The sequence below is a fragment of the Nicotiana tabacum genome, chromosome 17 (assembly GCF_000715075.1).
Source record: "Nicotiana tabacum cultivar K326 chromosome 17, ASM71507v2, whole genome shotgun sequence".
Lineage (NCBI taxonomy): Eukaryota > Viridiplantae > Streptophyta > Magnoliopsida > Solanales > Solanaceae > Nicotiana > Nicotiana tabacum.
This window is the reverse complement of record NC_134096.1, coordinates 62,369,510-62,391,985: the sequence shown is the minus strand read 5'-3', so window position 1 is coordinate 62,391,985 and position 22,476 is coordinate 62,369,510. Positions and strand designations below refer to the sequence as shown.

General features: G+C 34.1%; 1 protein-coding gene across 1 annotated transcript; it reads right to left on the bottom strand.

Moving 5' to 3' along the window:
- Window positions 1-4,436: 4,436 nt before the first annotated feature.
- On the bottom strand, window positions 4,437-5,503 carry LOC107783875 (uncharacterized). Its single transcript, XM_075235609.1, has 4 exons — window positions 5,270-5,503; window positions 5,113-5,164; window positions 4,862-5,007; window positions 4,437-4,760 (listed from the first exon to the last, which is right to left on the bottom strand). The coding sequence occupies exons 1-4, from the start codon at window positions 5,501-5,503 to the stop codon at window positions 4,437-4,439; spliced, it is 756 nt and encodes a 251-aa protein (XP_075091710.1).
- Between the last annotated feature and the right edge of the window lie 16,973 nt (window positions 5,504-22,476).

Sequence of the window (22,476 nt, the reverse complement as noted above, 5' to 3'; positions counted from 1 at the left end):
ACATGCATCACACATTAATCGTGTGAGATATCCTCATCTCCTCTCACCTTGAAGCTAAAACTTCATGCTAATATAGCATGAAGTTGTTTCATGTTGAAGCTAAAACTTCATGCTAATAAAGCATGAAGTTGTTTCACATTGAAGCTAAAACTTCATGTTAATGCATGCTGAAGTTATTTATCCTGCAGTCTACAGTTTTGTCACGAGTTTTATCCGAAACTTCAGTCTAAACATGCTGAAGTTATTTAGTTCATTTGCTAAAATTTCAGACTAAACATGCTTAAGTTTTTTAGATCATTTGCTAAAACTTCAGACTAAACATGCTTAAGTTATTTAGTTCATTTGCTAAAACTTCAGACTAAACATACTTAAGTTATTTAGTTTATTTGCTAAAACTTCAGACTAAATATGCTTAAGTTATTTAGTTCTTTTGCTAAAATTTCAGACTAAACATGCTTAAGTTTTTGTCTTGCAGAATGTAATTTTCTAATGAGTTTTTGCTAATGCATGTTGAAATTATTTAGTTCATTTGCTAAAACTTGAGACTAAACTTGCTGAAGTTATTTAGTTCATTTGCTAAAACTTTAGACTAAACATGCTTAAGTTTTTTAGCTCATTTGCTAAAATTTCAGACTAAACATGCTTAAGTTATTTAGTTCATTTGCTAAAACTTCAGATTAAACATGCTTAAGTTTTTGTCTTGCAATATGTAATTTTCTAATGAGTTTTTGCTAATGCATGCTGAAGTTATTTAGTTCATTTGCTAAAATTTCATACCAAAACATGTTGAAATTTTGTCATGAAGTCTACAGTTTTGTCATGAGTTTTATCCGAAACTCCAATCTAAACAAGCTGAAGTTTTTTTTAGTTCATTTGCTAAAACTTCAGATTAAACATGCTTAAGTTTTTGTCTTGCAATATGTAATTTTCTAATGAGTTTTTGCTAATGCATGCTGAAGTTATTTAGTTCATTTGCTAAAATTTCATACCAAAACATGTTGAAATTTTGTCATGAAGTCTACAGTTTTGTCATGAGTTTTATCCGAAACTCCAATCTAAACAAGCTGAAGTTTTTTTTAGTTCATTTGCTAAAACTTCAGACTGAACCTGCTTAAGTTTTTGTCTTGCAGTATGTAATTTTTTAATTATTTTTTTTAATGCATGATGAAGTTATTTAGTTCATTTGCTAAAATTTCATACCAAAACATACTGAAGTTTTGCCGTGTAGTCTACAGTTTTGTCAATAATCTTTTATTAAAGAAGGACAAAATCATCTTTTTAAAACGTTTTTAATTTTAAAAAATGATTACAGGTTCAAACAGAAAAAAAAAATGGGTATAAATTAAAAATGAGCGATCAAATATGACGCTCCATGTAATTTTTACCTTCAAACCTCACTTCTGAATTTGAACGCAATTCATTGAGATACGAGGTCTTAACTTAGGTGACAAGTGTACAAATAGCCATTTTTAGGACCCATGCTTAAAGAGTAATCTAGGTTTATAAAATTATTAGTTTTGTGGTACACGCATTGCGAGTGTACCCTACCTAAATGACTATAATATTTTAGAAAATTACATGAATATAAATCTATAAAATATTATATTTAAAACTAATGAATTTAATTTAAATATTCTAATTTTAGTAAGAACTATCTCGACAAAAAACCACAGTTACGTTTTACGGGTAAAACTTATTGTATTTTAATATCTTGCATGTTGGCTTATGTTTAAATCTCACTAAATTCTAATTTCTTTTAACATTGAAATTTAGGCAAATCTTTTTCTTGATTTGTGTTTGTTTCTCCCGAATGTAAAAAAAAAAATGTTCATAACAAGGCTAATGACATAATTTATTCAACTCAAATAAAGATTATAAAAATGCACGAACTTATATCTAATTTGAGCCTCATTACTTTGATCATTCTTTTAACAAAAATCACGCAACAGAAAACGAAGAATTTTATATGATATTCATCATAGTAATTAACACGTCTTTTATGGACTACTGGAAAATAATTTTTTGGATAAAGATCAAATTTGAAATGAAAAATAGTTTTTAAAGTGGATAGTTTATTTCATATTTAGCTGTGTTAAATGGTCAAAAATTTATTGTTAATTTGATTCCTTTGGATTATGTTCATTAATCTTATTATTATGACAAAAAATGAGTGTGTCTTCATTTTAGGACTCTATATTACATATATATCTATAATTTTTATATAAGCTTCCTTATTTAATCGCATAAGTATTAATTATCATTTAATGATTATTTCATCGTTCAATTTGCAACCTCTCTTCCTAAAATTTATGCTTAAATTTTCCACCATATTTCATCTCTCTTCTCAAACTTGTCAGTACTTTATCTTGGTCTTTCATAATATGTAAATAAATAAGGTGATATTGGTGGAAAATATTTTTTTCTTTTTCGTTCGAATCAGAGTAAAATTTGGTATCATTAATGAAAATCATCTTCAGATTCTTCGCTGTCCCTTCCTCATCACTGTCAACATATGCTTTACTTGTGAGACGAAGACTGTCCAATACATTTACTTCTATTCAAATTGAAATTTATTTAGAAAAAAGATTCTTTTGCAAACACAATTATTCAATGAAATTCCACTAATACAAATTTGTCTATAAAATCTTAGTTAATTATAAATTGTTAAATCTTTGGAAGGATTTTTTTAAAAAGAAAATTTAATTTTAAATCCTAAATATTAAAATTTTCAAAATCCTAAATATTACAACATAGAGTTCATGTCGCTATCACTGGAAGTTTGAAACCAAAAACTAAGTTGGAGCCAAATAACCATGCTTCCAAAGATTAAAGAATCCAAGAACGTTAGGTTTTGGGAAACTTAATCTTGATAGAAGTAGATGGGGGCGTCAAGATAAGTGTTTAAAATCAATAAGATAGGGAAGCATACAGAGGCGAAGTCATAATTTAAAATTTATGGGTTCAAAATTTTAAATTTTTTAAGTTACTGAGTTCAAAATTAATAATTTATACATATTCAATGAAATTTTTAAGACAATTACATGGTTTGGACCAAATTTACTGGGTTCGACCGAACTCGTAGCTTCTACTCTACCTCCGCCACTGGAAGCAGATAAGAAACTTACATCAAACATTCGTCATATGAATAAGAAAATTTAGAACTATACACATTAGTGCAATTAGACAAACCTGCTCGATTGATACAAACACTGAATAATTGTGGTTGCGCCCCTTGCATATTAATTTTGTGGGGATAATATGGTGGAATTAGTAATATTGCTATTATTAATTAACTTTTTATAATAAAGAATAAAGACTCCTAGAAGTAGGAACTCTAAGGCGTAGGTTTCCTATTTTGAATATGTTTGGTGTTCTTTTCTTTTACAAATATGGTATATCACATAATGCAAATAAGGAAAATTTAATACATAAAATTTATTTTAATTTTTAATGCCTATATATTGAGAAAATAATTAAATGACTATTCTTAAATATTAAAAAAATAATTAAATGACTATTTTTATCTAATGTGAACTTTATTTTAAAAGGATAAAAAGGCGAACGACATTTCGCTAAGGGCTTTTGTATTTTTAATATAATATAGATATATATATATATAGATAGATATAGATAAATATAGATGTAAACTAGTCTTGGGGTACGCGCATCGCGCGTGTACCCATATAAATGAAAACAATTTTTTTTTAAAAAAATTAAATTATATTTACAATTTTATAATTGAGTTATAAAATAAAAATAACAAAAATAAAGTTAACTTTGGATCCATTTAATTAATTTTATCAAATAAATTCCTATCGTATAATGTTAAGTTTTATTCTTTACCTTTGAGTTCTTGTCGTGGCAAATAAGGCCGACATAAGGATCCACGATATTTAAATTCTAAAATAAAATTTCTTGTTGCTAGCAAAAACTATTATTTTTGTTTTCTTAGTCTTAGAGCCTGTTTGGCTTAGCTGATTTAGAGTAGCTGATAAGCATTAGGTGTTGAAAAGCATTTTTAAGTGCTGAAGTTGATTTAAAAAATAAGCAGTTACGTGTTTGGATAAAAGTGTTGAAATTAATAATAAGCAGCTGAAACTGTTTGATTAAAAAGTGATGATAAGCTCTTTTTATGTTAAAATAACTTAAATGACCTTATAATAATTTACACTACTAAAAACGTTAGTTTCTTCAAAATTTTAGATTCTACATAAATTCTACCTATTTATCATGTTATTTTAATTATAAAAATAATTAGATAATGTCTTTTTTATAAATATAATTTATGCTATAATAAGTATACAATCATAAATTAAAAGGGGTGGAGTATAAATTAACAAAAGTTAAGAAAAAAACGTTAAATAATGCACACAGTGTTTGTAGAGAAGAAACAAGCACTTAATATGTATTGTTTGTAATAAATAAGATTAAAACATTCAACTATCATAAATATCTTGAGAAATCAGATCACGAATTTCCATCCAAATATTATTATCTCCTTGATTTTCTACATTTTCTTCATTTGCAACGTTGACTCTTGTGGATTTTCCAACATCATGATCAACACGTGGCACATATCTTTCATTCTCAGCTTCTTGGAATGCATTGTCCACCTTACATTTCTTTCTAATGTAATTGTGAATCGCCATTGTAGCCAATACGATATCTCTTTGAGTGCCAATATGATAAATAAAAAAAACATATCTCGCAAAATAGACCACATTACCTTTCATACCCCAAATGCTCGCTCTAATATGTTTCTACAAGAAGAATGCAAATAATTGAACATTTCTTTATGTCCATTTGGTGCTCGCAAGTGTCGTGTCGCACCTCGACGAAATTCTGCAAGGTGGTATCTCACATTATCCCCTTTATATGGAGCCATATATCCCTTTATGTGTGAATATCCTGCATCAACAAGATAATATTTATCCTCGAATGGATGTGAAAAATTCAGTTCGGGTCTACGAAGTGCCTCACCAAATATACGGTTATCATGAGCTACTCCTTTCCACCCAGCCCATGCAAATGTAAAACACATATTAAAGTCGACAACAACAAGAATATTTTGAGTAGGATAACCTTTACGCCCAATATATGGTGTCTCTTAACCTTGAGACAATCTTGCTTTCACATGTGTGCCATCAAGTGCTCCAATACAATCCTAAAAATATATACATGCATAAACTAAATATAAGTTTACACTAGATAATTTTTTGAGTTAAAATGTAAAAATATAATAATATAATTATTAAGTAATGTCACTTACTTTTAAAAAAGGAAGATATCGTTGATTACATGACTTGTGATCTCCTGCACCATCATTATAACTTGGATGTGGTTGAATTATGTCTCTTGCAAGCTTACCAATGGCCTTTAGAACACTATGAAAATGTCTATGAATTGTTTCTCTTGAATGTTGAGAAATCTCTTGTACCCATCGATTTCCGACACCATGTGCACAAATCATCAAGAACATACCTAACTCCTCATAGACAGACATCCCACGCGTGGGTTTAAGACCATATTTACCAGTTAGATCTTTGCTTAAATCAAGAAACACTGACTTCCTCAATCGGAAATTTTTATAACACCGAGTCTCATTTCCATGTAATATCTCTTAGATAAATATATTCCCAGTGCATTTAGATGTACGACATGGTTCCTTGTAAATGTATTTCTCATAATATATCAATATACTCTTACATGCTATTCGACATAGTGCCATCTATTCCTTATTTTCTTGAGTTTCCTCTTCTTCATTTTCGCCATTTAATAAGTCATTATTCCAGCATTCTATTAAACTGAAATGAAACAGACATACAAACTCTTACAAATTAAAAATGGCAAATGCTAACTTCAAAGTTGATAGTATAGTCATCTATTAAAATAAAACACGTAATGTCTAAATAAGAAATGATTAAACCACCATTATGTCTAAACAGGAAAGAAAACATTAAGAAAATATAACCTTCTTCACATACTTTAAAGGGCAAGTTAAAATGTCTAATGCTAATGTAATATGGGTAAGGCATCATCAACAACTTATTAGATTGGATTAGATGGATTATTCGGCACGAAGGATCGTCGGTGGTTGTACTCCAATCAAGATCTCCTAGCTTCATCAGTAGACAACTTCAAAAATACATGTCGCATCTCTTTCTGTATCAATAAGTTCACAGCACAATTAAAATATCACTCCCTCCAAGAATACCAAGAATATCTAAAATGTCCATGCACTTCTCAATGGTGGGCTCTGAAGATATAGATGTGCTTCTGTTAGACATGAACTCAATTAGGGAGTGTATCTCATCTTTTAGCGATAATGAATTATTTTTTATCTTGCACTTTTTCACTTGACTGCTACTGCCACTGCCATCTATTGACTTTTGCTTTCTAAGTGATGGCTCAGAAAACGTAATTGAATCCATATTCTGCAAGTTATGACTTTCATCGCTCCTTTCTCATTCCATTGTTCTATGTCATTATCATAAAAATTATTTGTTCCATCATCATCTTGATCTAACTCAACTTCCGACTCTTGTTCTTGATTTGCTGCACGCGCTCTCTCTCCGGTGGCAATGATATCAGTAAATAAAGCATCGTAACGGAACCATATCAGCGAAAGATCTTTGTTCCTAATTTTTTTGTATTTAGAATTCTCATGTGAAAAAGAATTTAAAATTACTCTAAGCAAATGTAACGACCCGACCGGTCGTTTTGAAAGTAATAGCCCTGATCTCCTATTTATTATTTTCCCCATCTATTTATGCTATTGTGACTTGTCGGGAGGCTTCATTTTTATTTTAGGAGTGTTTCGGAATACTTAGTCCATAAAATGGGAGTTTAAGACTTAGGATTTTGACCGTAGTTGGAACTATATGAAGACGACTCTTGAATAGAGTTTCGTCAATTTCGTTAGCTCCGTTGGATAATTTTGGGCTTAGGGGCGTGTCCGGATTGTGTTTTAGAGGCTCGTAGCCCAATTAGTCTTGAAATGGCGAAAGTTGAATTTTTGGAGATTTTAGACCGGTAGTGAAAATTTTGATATCAGGGTCGGATTCCAATTTCAAAAGTTAGAGTAGGTCCATAATGTTGAGTATAACTTGTGTGCAAAATTTGAGGTCAATCGGACGTGATTTGATAGGTTTCGGCATCGGTTGTAGAAGTTTAAAGTTTTAAGTTCATTAAAATTGAATCGGAGGGTGATTCATATTTTTAGTATTGCTTGATGTGATTTAAGGGATCAACTAAGTTTGTATTGTATTTTAGGATTTGTTGGTATATTTGTTTGAGGTCCCAGGGACCTCGGGTGTGTTTCGGATGCTTAACGGATTGAATTTGGACTTAGGCTAGTTGGTGAAGATTTTCTGGCTTCTGGTATTTTCGCACCTGCAGAGGGGAGACCGCAGGTGCGGGATCGCATGTGCGAAGGAGGAGCCGCAAATGCGGCCAAGAAGGAGCTGGGCAGGAACTGCATGTACGAAAATCTTCCCGCACCTGTGAGAGTCGCAGATGCAGGCAGTTGGGCGCAGGTGCGAGGGGAAGCCGCATGTGCGATGCATTTCCGCACCTGCGATAATCGCAGATGCGGTCGCATAGCCGCAGGAGCGGAACCTGGGATTCTAAGTGGAATCTGCACCTGCGATGGCATTTTCGCAGGTGCGGCATCACATATGCGACAGAGAGTCCGCAGGTGCGAGATTTCTGGACAGAACACTTAAATGCAAAGGTTAGCGATTTTTGCTCATTTTGAACTCGGGTTTGGCAATTTCTTGGGAGTATTTTGAGGGGTTTCTTGAGGTAAGTCCCTTGTCCTTATTTTTGATCAATAATCTTACTTCCCCATTTATTTTTCTACATAGTTAATGTGTATTTAAGGTGAAAATTGGGAGTTGGAGGCTAGGGATTTGAAGAGTTTGATTTGGGGTTTTGAGTGATCATTTGAGGTCGGATTTTGATAAATTTGGTATGGTTGGGCTCGTGAGTGAATGGGCTTTCGGATTTTATAATTTTTGCCCGATTTCGAGATGCAGGCCTAGGTCGACCTTTTAGGGCGAATTTCGAAATCTTTGTTAAAATATTGATTTCATTAATTAGATGAGTCTATTATGGTTGTATTCATGATATGTAATTGTTTTTTGCTAGATTTGGGCCATTCAGAGTCAGATATTCGTATAAAAGGCATTCTTACCAATTGGTTGAGCTTGGTTCGAGGTAAGTGGCTTGCCTAACCTTGTGTGGGGGAACTCCCTTAGGATTTGGTATTTTTGTTATATGAGTGTCTGCGTACGTGAGGTGACGAGTGCGTACACGAGCTATTATTGCAAAAAACCCCGTTTTCATTTAGTAAAATACATGTATTCCTTTAAATGAACTACACTAGCATATGAATTTATCATGTTTAGTCTAGAACAACATGTCTACGTGTCTTAATTGCTTATGTGAACTCTATGCAGCATGCTTAGTGAATTTTTCGCTTCTTCCTTGACTGGTACTTAGTCTAAATCGTAAGATTTTGTGATGTACTTGTATTTTTATTGTTTGCACTGAATATTTACTTTGGGACTATGGAACGGTATTCCGGTAGATCCCCCTACTCTGCATATTTACTTTGGGACTACAGAACGGTATTCCGGTAGATCCCCCCTGCTTTGCATATTTACTTTGGGACTACGGTAGATCCCATGCTCTGCATATTTACTTTGGGACTACGGAACGGTATTCCGGTATATCCCATGTTGTATTTTTGTGTATTGAGCTGTTAACTTGCTATGATTTCATTCTTGTTAAATTTCAATACTTATTTTTACTGTAATATTTCATTATGTCCTAGTTTATTATATATATACTAGCAGGGCCCTGACCTGATCTCGTCACTACTTGACCGAGGTTAGACTTGGCACTTACTGGGTACCGTTGTGGTGTACTCACGCCCTCTTCTGCACATATTTTTCATGTGCAGACCCAGGTACTCCTTATCAGTCGCACTATCAGTGAGCCGGGACAACTTTGGAGACTTCAAGGTATATCTGCCGTGTCCGCAGACCTCGGAGTCCCCTTCTACTCTTTTCCATGTCCATTATCTTCTGTATTTTCTTTTGATAGATTCTAATGTATAAAAATACTAGATTTTCCTTATGTAGTTTGTGATTCACGATGTTCCGGGTTTTGGGAATGCTGTGTAGTATATTGAGGAGTTGGTTATTATACATGCCAAGTGGCATGGTATACAGTTAGTTGTTAAATTTATATATTTTTTATTTCAATATTCCGCAAATGTTAGGCTTACCTAGTCATAGAGATTAGGTGTCGTCACGACGTCATACGGAGGGAAAAATTGGGTCGTGACAGCAAACAAATGAAACTAACAATTAAAAAAGTTATGAAATAATTATAGAAAAGGGCAATGTACCTTAATTTTTTGCTCTCACCAATCATCATCTACAATAATTATTTTTCTTGTGGGATCCCATCCTAAACCTGTGTCACCTCTCATCAACTCCTTAAAAAAAGTTCACTATGCTTTCATGTGATCCCAATGATTTTTCATTTGTTTTCTAGTATATTGTAGTCCCGTCTTCTTATTGAACTCATTTACCATATTCTTCCATCCATCTTTAGACAAGTAAGTGTTTGGCCTATTTTCTTTTCTAACTTCTTGCTCACACAATTCAATGAATTTAATATGTATATATTCATCCCACTTAGCATTATGTCGTTCCCCCATAATTGAATGTTAACAATCTGAAGAGATTACAAGATTTAACTATAAACGTACACATGTAATAATATTTATGCACAACTCAAAATCAACAAAGTTCAAAAGAACACCTTCTTATTTTTGTATGTCATATAATTTTGAAGTAGAAAAAATCTTCAATATTATAATGAGACCAAATATCTTAAACTTCAAGTGACTAACAAAATAAGAGAAATCATATTTTGTTATATTTTAAATTCAGAGGGTTGTAGCTTCCAATAAATTTATGTTCCTACTCGGCTTCTTCTTTCTCTTCATGTATTGTGACCGTAAATAGATTTCACAAGCAAGAAACTTTATGTACAACTAGGTATCTTTCGTATTACATCCAAAATATGTTTGTTGGTCTTCGTCAATGCAGTTCAGGATCAAGTCGACCATACATATGTTTATTTAGAATCCAAAATGTTGAAATCAAAGTCAACCAAGAAAGGTTCTTTAATTTCTGGAATCAACGTCTAGGTGCCCGTGGTTAGGGTTTGAGCCCTACTTCGAACATTAATATCCAAAACAAAATATATGAATGAGGGGATACGTGTTGCCTACCTCTTTATAACATTAATCAGAATATACTCAACTCTAAACAAGAAGTCATGAGAAAAATAAATATACAAGAAGTTAATACGTATTACAAAATAAATTCAACTTTCTTGGATTGTGAAGCCTCTTTGGGGCCTTTTAACTGATACTCTTCCCACTTAGAGGATACAAAAAGAGGCCTTACTTCATTCTTGCTAGTATGTAATTTAGGTGGCAATAAAAGTTTACAAATTACCTTTTGTATTTTTCAAAATAATTGTTGATCTTAACATTAATGATATCCGATTTGATTGTATTTAATCATCATCTTTGACTATATGTATGATTTTTCAAAGTTGCTTAAAAATATAACACAACTGTATGTCCTATTTAACATAGCAATCACTGTTGAAACAAAGTAGCCTTATTACTGTCAATATCCAGTAGCATTACCACAACAATCAGTACTGTTGAAACAAAGCAGCCTTAAGAAGACAAGTGAATTTCGTTACCACAAGATATTTATGATAGTTGCAGAGGCACGACTGGAGATATTTAGAGAGCTTTCCTTCAACAATGAGAGCGCAAGAATCAAAGTCACCAATGGACAACCCACGAGCAGAGAACAACGAAAGAAGGGAATTCCACGTAACAGAGGAAGAAATAAGATCAACCCCTCTACTGTTGCAGAGGCACGACCGGAAAATTGCAGAGGCAACGACTGTTTAGGTTTTGAAGAACTGGGATAGAGTAAAACTATACGAGGAGTTTTGTTTTAAAAAGAAGTATTTTAGGGATAGAATAGTAAATATTTTGGTCAAACCTAAAGTGCTTATAAGCTGAAATTTGATAAATTGTGGGAGATCAACTTATGGCTTTTGGCTTATTTTTTGGCTTATAAGCACTTAACTTATAAACACTTTTAATTTTACCAAACGCGTAGTTACTCCATCGAATGACCGGATTGGGCAATTTGAAAAAAAAAAGTTTCCTAAGAGAAATCAAGAGAAGTTAACAATAATGAACAATTGTAAACATCAAATAGAAAATAGTACATCTGATAGAGTGTTAATGGTTGAAGACTTATTTTGGGGGAATAAAGAAATTTTTAAAAAGATTGAATAAAATACTGTGTAGAGATAAATTCTCAAAATAATTAAATATTAAATAATAGTCATTAATAATAGAAGATGAAATGAAAGTACAATATTTAATTACAACTTAGGTAGAATACATTCTATCTTCTGTCTCGTTCCTATTCCTTCAAGCATAAAATTATTCATCTTGAAATTGTAGAGGTAAAAGATAAGTTGATTTCCAATTTCTAAACATTAGGTACAATTAATAACAATAAAGTAATAAAATGGGTAAATAAATTGACAAATCATCGTTGGCTTGCCTAACGGCGGCGTTAGACGCCATCACGACCTATAATGGATTTTGGATCGTGACAGGATTGTTGGGGTAAGAGTTTTTAACTCGATTTTGATTAAATTTCACTAATTTATCATTGATTTTATCATGTAATTAGGGAATAGTAGAAGATGAAATGAAAGAACAATATTTAATTACAACTTAGGTAGAATACATTCTATCTTCTGTCTCGTTCCTATTCCTTCAAGCATAAAATTATTCATCTTGAAATTGTAGAGGTAAAAGATAAGTTGATTTCGAATTTTTAAATAATAGGTACAATTAATAAAAATACTGCAATTTTGAAATCATTCAAAGCTATAAATCTCGTTGAATAAAATGCACATAAAGTTTAATCATCTCTGACGTGCGAGTCTAAAGTTGCAATCCCAGGTAAAATTTCTAACTTTAGACCTCACGTTTTGTTAGGATCGGGTTATCGGATAGTGCAGAATTTAGCCAAACAACGTTATAATGACAATAACAAAGACAATGCAAGTTGATAATAACGTCAATTAAAGAAGATAAAGAAGACACAAATTTAACGTGGCTCGGTCAAGGTGACCTACGTCCACAAGCGGAGAAGAGCAATTTTACTATACCAACAAGAGTACAAAAGAGAGTACAAAATTAGAGTAAATACTCTAATTAATCCCAAATACCCCAAGAGAATAACCTCACAAGATCACTCCAAAGAAAGGGTTCACACAAGTATTTCCCAACACTCACTCTCTTACAAAATACTCTATAATGCAATAAAGGAGGAGAAAGAAAGACAAGAGTGAAAAGCTCTTAAATTTGTGTGTTTGCAAATGAGAAGAAGCTCTTCTATTTATAGCAAGAAATCCTTGGCCTAATAGTGGATATTATGTCATGGCAAATGTCACGATCCACAAATTTTGTTATAATGGATATTATGTCATGACAAATTTCATAAAAATTTGGCCATATTATAAATCTCCACCTTGTCCTAATTTCGGCTTATATATAGTAAATTTGATCCACCTTCTCCGTAAAAGCCTCAATGGGCAAAATCATTCTTCATAAATGCCAATCAAGTTCAGACAAAGCTTGAACTTGGACACTGGAAGAGGTTTTGTGAACATGTCAGCAGGATTGTCTCTAGTGTTAATCTTCTGAACAGAGACTTTTCCTTCAACAATGGTTTCTCGGATGAAATGATACTTTATATCAGTGTGCTTCGTCATCTCATGATACATTTGATCTTTAGTCAAGTGAATGGCACTTTGACTATCACAGAAAATGGTAATACCACCTTGGTGTAAACTGAGTTCCGCAAATAGACCCTTCAACCATAAAGCTTCTTTGATCGCCTCGGTCATTGTCATATATTCTGCTTCGATAGTAGATAAAGCTACTACGTGTTGTAATGTAGCTTTCCAGCTAATAGCGCAACCACCTATGCAAAATACATAACCTGTCAGTGATCTTCTTTTGTCAAGATCACCTGCATAATTTGAGTCTACAAAACCAACCAAGGTGTTAGTATTTCTCCCAAACTCCAAACATGTATTTGAAGTACCTCGCAAGTATCTGAGAATCCATTTCACAGCATGCCAATGTGCTTTACTAGGGCAAGTCATATACCGGCTTACCACGCTCGCTGCTTGTGAAATGTCTGGACGTGTACAAACCATTGCATACATAATACTGCCGATTGTACTTGAATAAGGAACATGTGTCATGTACCTCTCTTTTTCCTCTGACTGTGGGGACTGAGCAGCTGATAACTTAAAATGAGCAGCAAGAGGGGTACTAACTGGTTTAGCATCTTTCATGCCAAACCTCTCCAAGTACTTCTTCTAGGTCAGAAATAACCTGTTGGCTTTTCGATCTCTTTTGATCTCCATGCCAATGATTTTCTTAGCTGCTCCCAAATCTTTCATCTCAAATTCACTTTTCAAATTGTGAATTTCTGTTAAATCCTTAACAGCAATGAGCATGTCATCAATATATAATAATAGGTACACGAATGAACCATCATTTAACTTTCGAAAGTAAACACAACTATCATACATGCTCCTCGAATAACCATGACCCAATATAAAGGAATCAAACATTTTATACCATTGTCTTGGAGACTGCTTTAATATGTACAAGGATTTCTTCAACAAGCAAACATGATTTTCTTTTCCTTCAATTTCAAATCCTTCGGGTTGATGCATGCATATTTGTTCCTCAAGTTCGCCATGTAAGAAAACTATCTTAACATCAAGTTGTTCTAATTCCAAATCATACATGGCAACGAAGGCAAGCAAGACATGAATAGAGCTATGTTTAATGATATGTGAGAAAATATCATTAAAATCAACTCCTTGTACCTGACTATAGCCCTTGCAACTAATCGTGCCTTATACCTCGCATCTTCAACCCCTGGAATGCCATCCTTTTTCTTGAAGACCTATTTGCAACCAACAATTCTTTTTCCTGATGGCGACTTCACAAGAGACCAAGTACCATTCTTGTGGAGAGAGTCAATTTCTTCATTCATTGCAATCAGCCACTTGGCTGAGTCAGCACCAGAAACTGCTTCTGAATATTTTGATGGTTCTCCAATTTTTTTAGTTTCCTGTGCAACTGAAAAAGCAAATGCAACATAATCTCCAAACCTTAATGGTTGTTTACCTTCTCTTCTTGGTCTATGTTTGGCTATATAATACTCATCTTCTTCTGGTTCAACTTCAGGAGTCTCAACTTTAGGAATTTCAGCTTTTGTCTCAATTTCAGAAGTTTCAACTGTATTTTGCTCCAAAGTTGATAAGATTGGCTCAGAAGGAATGCCAATCTCAATCTCTACCCGGTTCTGTGTACTCTTTCCTTTATCTGTATTACAAGAACTAGAAGACTCTTTTCTAGAATGTAACATAGAGTATTCATCAAAGGTTACATCTCTGCTAATTATAAATTTTGGTGTTGTGGGATCAGGATACCATAGTCGGTATCCTTTCACCCCAGATGCATACCCAAGGAAAATGCACATTTTAGCCCTTGGCTCTAATTTTCCATCATATGCATGGCAACCAAATATCTTAAAATCAGAATAATTAGCAGGAGTACCTGACCACATTTCCTCTAGAGTTTTAAAGTTCAAAGGTGCAGAAGGAGCTCGGTTGACAATATAACAAGCTGTAGAGATAGCTTCTGCCCAAAAGGCGTTTGTCAACCCAGCATTTGAAATCATACAACGAGCCATTTCCAAAAGAGTTCTATTCATCCTTTCTGCCACACCATTTTACTGAGGTGTCATTCTCACAGTACGATGTCGAGCAATTCCTTCATTCTTGCAAAATTCATTGAATTCATCATTACAAAATTCTAAGCCATTATTTGTTCTAAGCCGCTTAACCTGTTTTCCTGTTTGCTTCTCAATCAAAACTTTCCATTGTTTGAAATTTAAGAAAACATCACTTTTATTTTTCAGGAAATAAATCCAAACTTTTCTTGAATAATCATCAATGAAAGTTAACATATATCTAGCACCACCTTTTGTTAGGGTACGTGAAGGACCCCAAAGATCTGAATGAATGTAATCCAAAGTACCTTTTGTTCTATGAATTGCTGGAGATTTAAAGCTGACTCTTTTCTGCTTTCCGAACACACAATGTTCACAGAACTCCATATTTCCGGTACTTTGGCCACACAAGAGACCTCTTTTGCTGAGGATGGAAAGACGTTTTTCACTCATATGCCCTAATCGCATATGCCACAATTTGGTGATATCAGAATCTGATTTATCTGATATTGAAACTGCAGCAGCACCTGTAACCATAGATCCCAAAAGAGTATACAACGTACCAGATCTGCGTGCTTTCATGATCATAAGAGCACCATGAGAAATTTTCAGAACTCCACCTTCACATGTGTACTTGCACCCAAGAGATTCTAGAGTGTCCAAATAGATGAGATTTTTCTTCAAGTCAGGAACATGTCTAACATCGGTGAGAGTTCTCACCACACTATCGTGCATTTTGATTCGGACTGTACCTTTTCCAATAACTTTGCAGGCAGCATTGTTGCCCATCAAGACAACTCCACCTCCAATTGATTCATATGTGGTAAATAAATCCCGACTGGTACACATATGATAAGAACAACCCGAATCTAAAATCCACTCATTGTTAGATTTGAAACTATTATTAGTTACTAAAAAAATAATTCCCTCAGTCTCATCAGCAACTACACTTGCTTCGGCAGTGTCAGTATTTTTGTGCTCATTTTTATTTTCTGTATGCTTTTCTTTGTTTTTCAATTTAAAGCATTCAGAAATAATGTGACATTTCTTATGACAATATTTGCACATGACATTTCTGTATCTAGATTTTGACCTTGATTTAGGTTTCTCACTACTTGAATCTTTGTTATTGGATCTACCTCTTATAAATAAGCCTTCCCATTGGTTCCCACTAGTTTCCCCAGTAATATCTCTATCTATTTGTTCTTTTGATTTCAAAATAGATTTGATATCTTTATAAGAGATATTATCCTTTCCATAAAGCATATTATCTCTTATATGTTTAAACGATTGGGGTAAGGAAACAAGCAATAACTCAACTTGATCCTCATCTTTGATTTCAGCATCTATGTTACTTAAATCCATAAGAAGAGAATCAAAAGTATCAAGATGTGTAAGTATAGAGGTACCTTCAGCCATACGAAAAGTGTAGAGTTTTTGCTTTAGGTAAGGCCTGTTTTCTACTATTTTTTTTTTCATATATAGGGTTTTAAGTTTTTACCATATGCCTTTGGCTGAGCTTTCTGCTGCAACTTCACGCAAAACCTCATTTGAAAGGTTTAAAATAATACTTGCTTTTGCCCTTTTGTCTATGACGGCAAACTCCTCGTCTGTCATTTTATTCGGCATCTTCTCCTTTCCTTGCAGTGTCAAATCTATGCCATCCTAAATTAGGATAGCTTCCATCTTTCATTGCCGCATTTCGAAGTTTGTACTTCGGTCAAATTTCTCAACATAAGACTTTGTTAGAGTCATTTTGGCTATTTAAACTAACCCGGTTAAATCTGGCTCTGATACCAATTTTTTAGGATTGGGTTACCGGATAGTGAGAAATTTAGCCAAACAATGTTATAATGACAATAACAAAGACAATGTAAGTTGATAATAACGGTAATTAAAGAAGATAAAGAAGACACAAATTTAACGTGATTCGGTCAAGGTGACCTACGTCCACAAGCAGAGAGGAGCAATTTTACTATACCAACAAAAGTACAAAAGAGAGTACAAAATTAGAGTAAATACTCTAATTAATCCCAAATATCCGAGAGAATAACCTTACAAGATCACTCCAAAGAAAGGGTTCACACAAGTATTTTCCAACACTCACTCTCTTACAAAATACTCTATAATGAAATAAAGGAGGAGAAAGAAAGACAAGAGTGAAAAGCTCTTGAATTTGCGTGTTTGCAAATGAGGAGAAGCTCCTCAATTTATAGCAAGAAATCCTTGGCCTGATAATGGATATTATGTCATGGAAAATATCATGATCCACAAATTTTGTTATAATGGGTATTATGTCATGAAAAATGTCATAAAATTTTTGCCATATTACACGTTTGAATTTGAACACATTTCAATTCATATATGAGTTCTGAAGTTAAGGACAACTGCACAAATAGCCGTACTTGAATTTTCTCCGCTAAAGCCTAACTTCATACCTATGTCTGAATTTGGGCTCTCGTCAAGCTTACCCAATGTGTAGTGCATACTTTTAAATGTGTAGTATATAAGTGAAAGGTAATATACTCATTAAATACCGCCAAGACTTAAGGGTAAATTTTCCAAAGTGGTGGTCCAACCTACTATGTTGTATGGGGTTCAATACTGGCCAGTCAAAACCTATCATGTGCAAAAGATGAACGTAGACATGAACTAGCAAATAAAGTTGTTAATTGAGGATAATTGGAGTTGTGGATTATTTTCTTTATTATACATATATGGTATAAGGCTGGAATCATCGATGAATAACTTCATTATCATGTTAATGATACTAGTAAGTTAAAGTAGGAAGTTTATAAGGGGTGTTATGGGGTATACAGATTCCAATTGGGCCTGTAGCTCGTCGTGAAGTAGTTGTGACTTGTTGTTGTTATATGGTATCTTGTTATTGATAATTATATATTGCTGGATTTCTATGTTCCTTGTTGTTGGTATATGGCATTGGAGGAGGCTCTTGTTACAGGGGAGATGCCGCCCAAATTTACATAAACGAGCTACTAGTTTAAGTTGCGGACTTAGCCTTTACTCAACACTGATTTTGAATCTCCTTATGCTATGGTAGATTGAGTTGAGTTTTTTTGAAATATTACTTGAAAGGTATTAAGGACTCAATGGAGTTAAGATATGTTAAGGTTATTAATTCTTTCCTTTTGGCATGATTCATACGATACAAACGAAACAGGCAAAAATACCACTTTTATAAATGTCTCTATTGATAGAAGCACTAAGGGTACCTATATTGTTGATTCCCCATGTGTCTTATTATTATATCTTCTGTTCTTGGGTCTCCGAAAAATACGTAGTTGATGAGGTTTATCTGAAGGTATATTGATCTTATGACATTCTGAGAGATATTATTGAATTACTTCATTTTGTATTATATTCATTTATATATGTACATTGACCCATGACCAGATGACGTTATATACACGTATATTAAATGTATATGGGAAAAGGTTACAACATTATATATATACCACCACCTGATCAACTGGTATACATTGATGATTCTGCCCACAGTAGCTGAGATGATATGACGCGAGTCCCCATAGGCTTTGATGATGTTATGTACGCATATACCTATGCATGGTATGACATTTATATGCACATGCATGCCATTGTAAATATTTCATGATTCACAGAGCTATTCAGAATTACAGGTTGAGTTCTTTACTCCATATTTCTTTTATGTATTTTATATACTACTGTCATGCCTTACATACTCGGTACTTTATTTGTACCGACGTCCCTTTTGCTTGGGGACGTTACGTTTCATGCCCGCAGGTCCTGATAGATAGGTTGAGAGTCCTCCTAGTAGGCTACCATCTCAGCAGAAGGTGTTGGTGCACTCCACTTGCTCCGGAGATTCCTATCTGGTCAGTTTAATTTGGACATGTATGATTGGTATGCCGGGGCCATGTCTCCAACTTTATGACATTTATGTACTCGTAGAGGCTTGTAAACAAATGTCATGTATATGGATACTGGTATGGCCTTGTCGGCCTATATTTTGAGTATACAAATGATCATATCGGCCTTATAGGCCCGTATGTCACATGTATAAGTTTCTATATCATGTTGGGTCGTCCTATGTCGAGTATTCCATTATATTTTACTCTGTTTATATCATGACGGCCCTTCTGGCCCATTTACCTATGATGGTATAATAAGGAAGATATGTTATGTTGGTGCTCGGTTGGGTAAGGAACCAGGTGCCCGTCGTGGCCCATTAGTTTGGGTCGTGACAAAAGTGGTATCATAGCAGTTCTTTTCTAGGGAGTCTATAAGCCGTGTCTATTAGAGTCTTATTTATGGGTGTGTTGTGCACCGCACTTATAAAAAGGAGGCTACAGGGCATTTAAGACTGTCACTCCTTCTTCTTACTCTAGATAGTGTGGTAGAGCCCAGTTGTAAGAATTCAAACTCCTAAATATTATTTTATTCGTAATACAACGATACCTACATCCAGAAAGACAGTTGGTAAGAGATTGAATGCGGCTGTGGAAGAGTTGAGTAAGAGGAACTCGATTTTGTATCATATTTATGATGAGTAAATGTGAGGTCTTCAGCAGATCATGTGTATACTAAGATGTGTATGCTTCTTGATAAGGAGCCCTAAGTCAAGAATATCTATCCACCCATATGGTAAAAAGAAATAAGAGAATCAGAAGGTAGGTACAAGTTTCGGCAAGTAAAAGAAGCAAGATGAATGAGGGCACGAGTAACTAGTTAATGAAGATTATTAGTATTTGCAATTCAGACAGAGAAATATAAGCATTTTGAGTTACCTTTAACAGTAACAGAGGTATATACAATTTACCACACCCATCTCAATTATGTCCTATGGGAGCCAACAAATATAGTTTAATAGAAGGATAGGATATAAGGATCATGTTGGGGTTAGAGTAACTCAAAAATGGTGGATGGATTGTTATCATTAGCTAACATTTCTGAAGGATAGTGCAAAATATGGTAATAGTTCTCCTTGCCAGACATCCAGATGGTGCACTCTAGAATTGTATAGTCATATATGAATACCAGAATGTTCAAAAATTTCAGAAGATAGGCAGTGGAATCCTAGAAGAGATAAATATTTACCTTAGTATGACTCCAACCCCTAGTAAAAAAAAAAAGAGAATGTTAGGCATCCCGAAGAGTCAGTGAGATGAAGGAAGGGGAGCTAAAAGTGAAAGAACATTTTGTTGAAGTTTTCATAATAAAGTGATGGACAAAAATATTAGCCAGAGAATAAGAAGAGAGTAAATAAAGTATCATGAGTAAGATGTGATAAATGAGTGATAACGGTAAATCAAAATATGACAGGATGATATAGTGTATAGTCAAGTGAAGGAAAAGACAATAGGTGACAGGCCTTGAGGCAATAAAAGAGTATAAGCCATAAAGTCATATCCCCATTTTGAGAAATGAGTTGGTGACTCCAACGTGATAACCAGAAGGAAAAGTTAGACCCTCGGAGTAATAGAAATCAATATGGGCTGGTGAACAAGATAAATTGAACATGAATTAGGGACCGAAGAATTTTATAATAGTCGGCATCGTGAGAATTTCAGAGATAGCATCCCGATAATAATAGAATGGACAACAAAAGAATAACCTTTAAAGTCATTCAAGAATACGCTTCCCAAAAGCAAGCACGGTGAGTAGACTTAAGCTTAAGGGACTAATTCCAGTTACACTAAGTGTCACCCTTATGCGTAAGAAATTCAATTATCCCTGGTATAGAAGGGTTACCGCAAGACGAGTAAGATATCAGTGAATATGTGGGGGAAAATGCCAAAGATGAAGAGGAAACTATGGAATAGTAAAGGAAAAATACGGTAAAAAGGTGAAAAGAATGAGATTGCATTTATTCAGATCCTACAGATATGATATGACTCCAGAACATTATGCAAGCATGATGCCGAGGAGAAGCAGTAAGGGTTCCGCACCCGATGTTATTGATAAATAAGTGCGAATAAACACTTGATACATAAGGAGCCAATACGAGAGGTAAGTTTAAACAAGGGACATATCCCAAGGGAGATTACGAGGAATATAGATATGAGAATAGACCAACGAGTAGTTAGTAGTTGATTCACGAAGAGTCTAGTTATGGCTAGACAAGAAGATACAGACAAATCAACAGATTGTGCAAGATAAACATAGTGAAACCCAACATAGGGAATTCAGTCTCGCAAATGTGATGCCATCGTGATCCTTGAGAAATATGCAGATAGGAGCTAGGGTTGTTAAAGGTACCATATAAGTGTTACGAAAATAAAAGATGGTGTCATTGAGAAGACAATCAAAAATTTCAGTTCAGAAGCAACCTTACAAGAGCAAGGGCGCAGAGGTAAGTAACTAAGGATAATTATAGGCGAGTAAGAACACCAAAAATTCTTTCGGGTATACGATGTAATAAGCTTGTAGCTTTACAGGTGTCAAAGGGTCTCCCTTAAGTACTACAAAGAAAGACTAGCTGAGGAAATAAGGAAAAATGCTTCAACTTAAGCATAATGACATAAAGAAGAAATGGTCTTGTACCAACTGTCTCACTACAACATTGTATGTACTCCATAAGAAAGTAGTACCTATCGTGGCTAATGAACGGGAAGAAGAAAAAAATTAAAATGTGATATTTGAGATCATATGAGGTACAGGAAATTCCAACATTCGTAGGCAATAAGATAAGCCATGTATTCATGCAACAAGTGATAGAACGACTAGGAAAAGTAATTGCTTATGTTTAAATGCAATTGAGAAGGCACGTAAGAAAATCTATGGTTCTAGCAATTTAAATGAAGATTGCGAGTAGAAGGTCGTAAGCTAAAGTATGATAAAGCGACAAGGTTTTAGGTAGATAAGAGTAAGGATATGAAAATATGAGTGAGAAGGTGGCGATAACAGGTAAGGCCTCGAGATTAAGCCCAACAAAACAAGAGGGTTGATGGTTTCTGTAAGTTATAGAAAGCTCATTATAGCCTTAATGAATGCAAAAGAGTCTAAGACTAGTAGTAGTTAGAAGAGATGGAATGCTGCCCTGGTAGTAGAATAAGAGTGTAGTGATGATAAATAAGAGGATGTCGTTTAGTCCTTTGATTAAGTAACAATTTTGAGAAAAAGGATTTCATGAGTTGCACGGGATTAGAACCCATATGATGAATCACGTTGGGATGCTATGAAATACGGTTATTGAAGTATAGTATTGTCCCTAGGTGGATCAGAAAAAATCACTTCAGATGTTCCCCGATGAGATGTGAGCCCTAGGGACTATGTATTATGTAAGAGGTCTCAAGTTATCAATGGTAGATATAGATCAACATTAAGGTGAATCAACAATCGATGGATAAAAATTCCAAAGTATAAGAGGATGTTATGATGCTATTCTTTAGATAAACAGTAATAAGGAAGCATTAAAGGACTTAGATTCATACATATGGGACAAGCAGTAAGAGAGTAACCTAGATTTGGGTAGCATACCTCGGTAATAATAAACCGAAGTAAGTGTTATAGTATGGTATGACCTACC

Excerpts from the sequence above, each read along its gene's own strand:
- LOC107783875 (XM_075235609.1), bottom strand. The coding sequence starts at position 5,503 with ATGTCTGTCTATGAGGAGTTAGGTATGTTCTTGATGATTTGTGCACAT. Across the intron at positions 5,165-5,269 it reads GATATCTTCCTTTTTTAAAA|GATTGTATTGGAGCACTTGA; the intron begins GTAAGTGACATT and ends ATATATTTTTAG. Across the intron at positions 5,008-5,112 it reads GAAAGCAAGATTGTCTCAAG|GAGTAGCTCATGATAACCGT; the intron begins GTTAAGAGACAC and ends CTGGGTGGAAAG.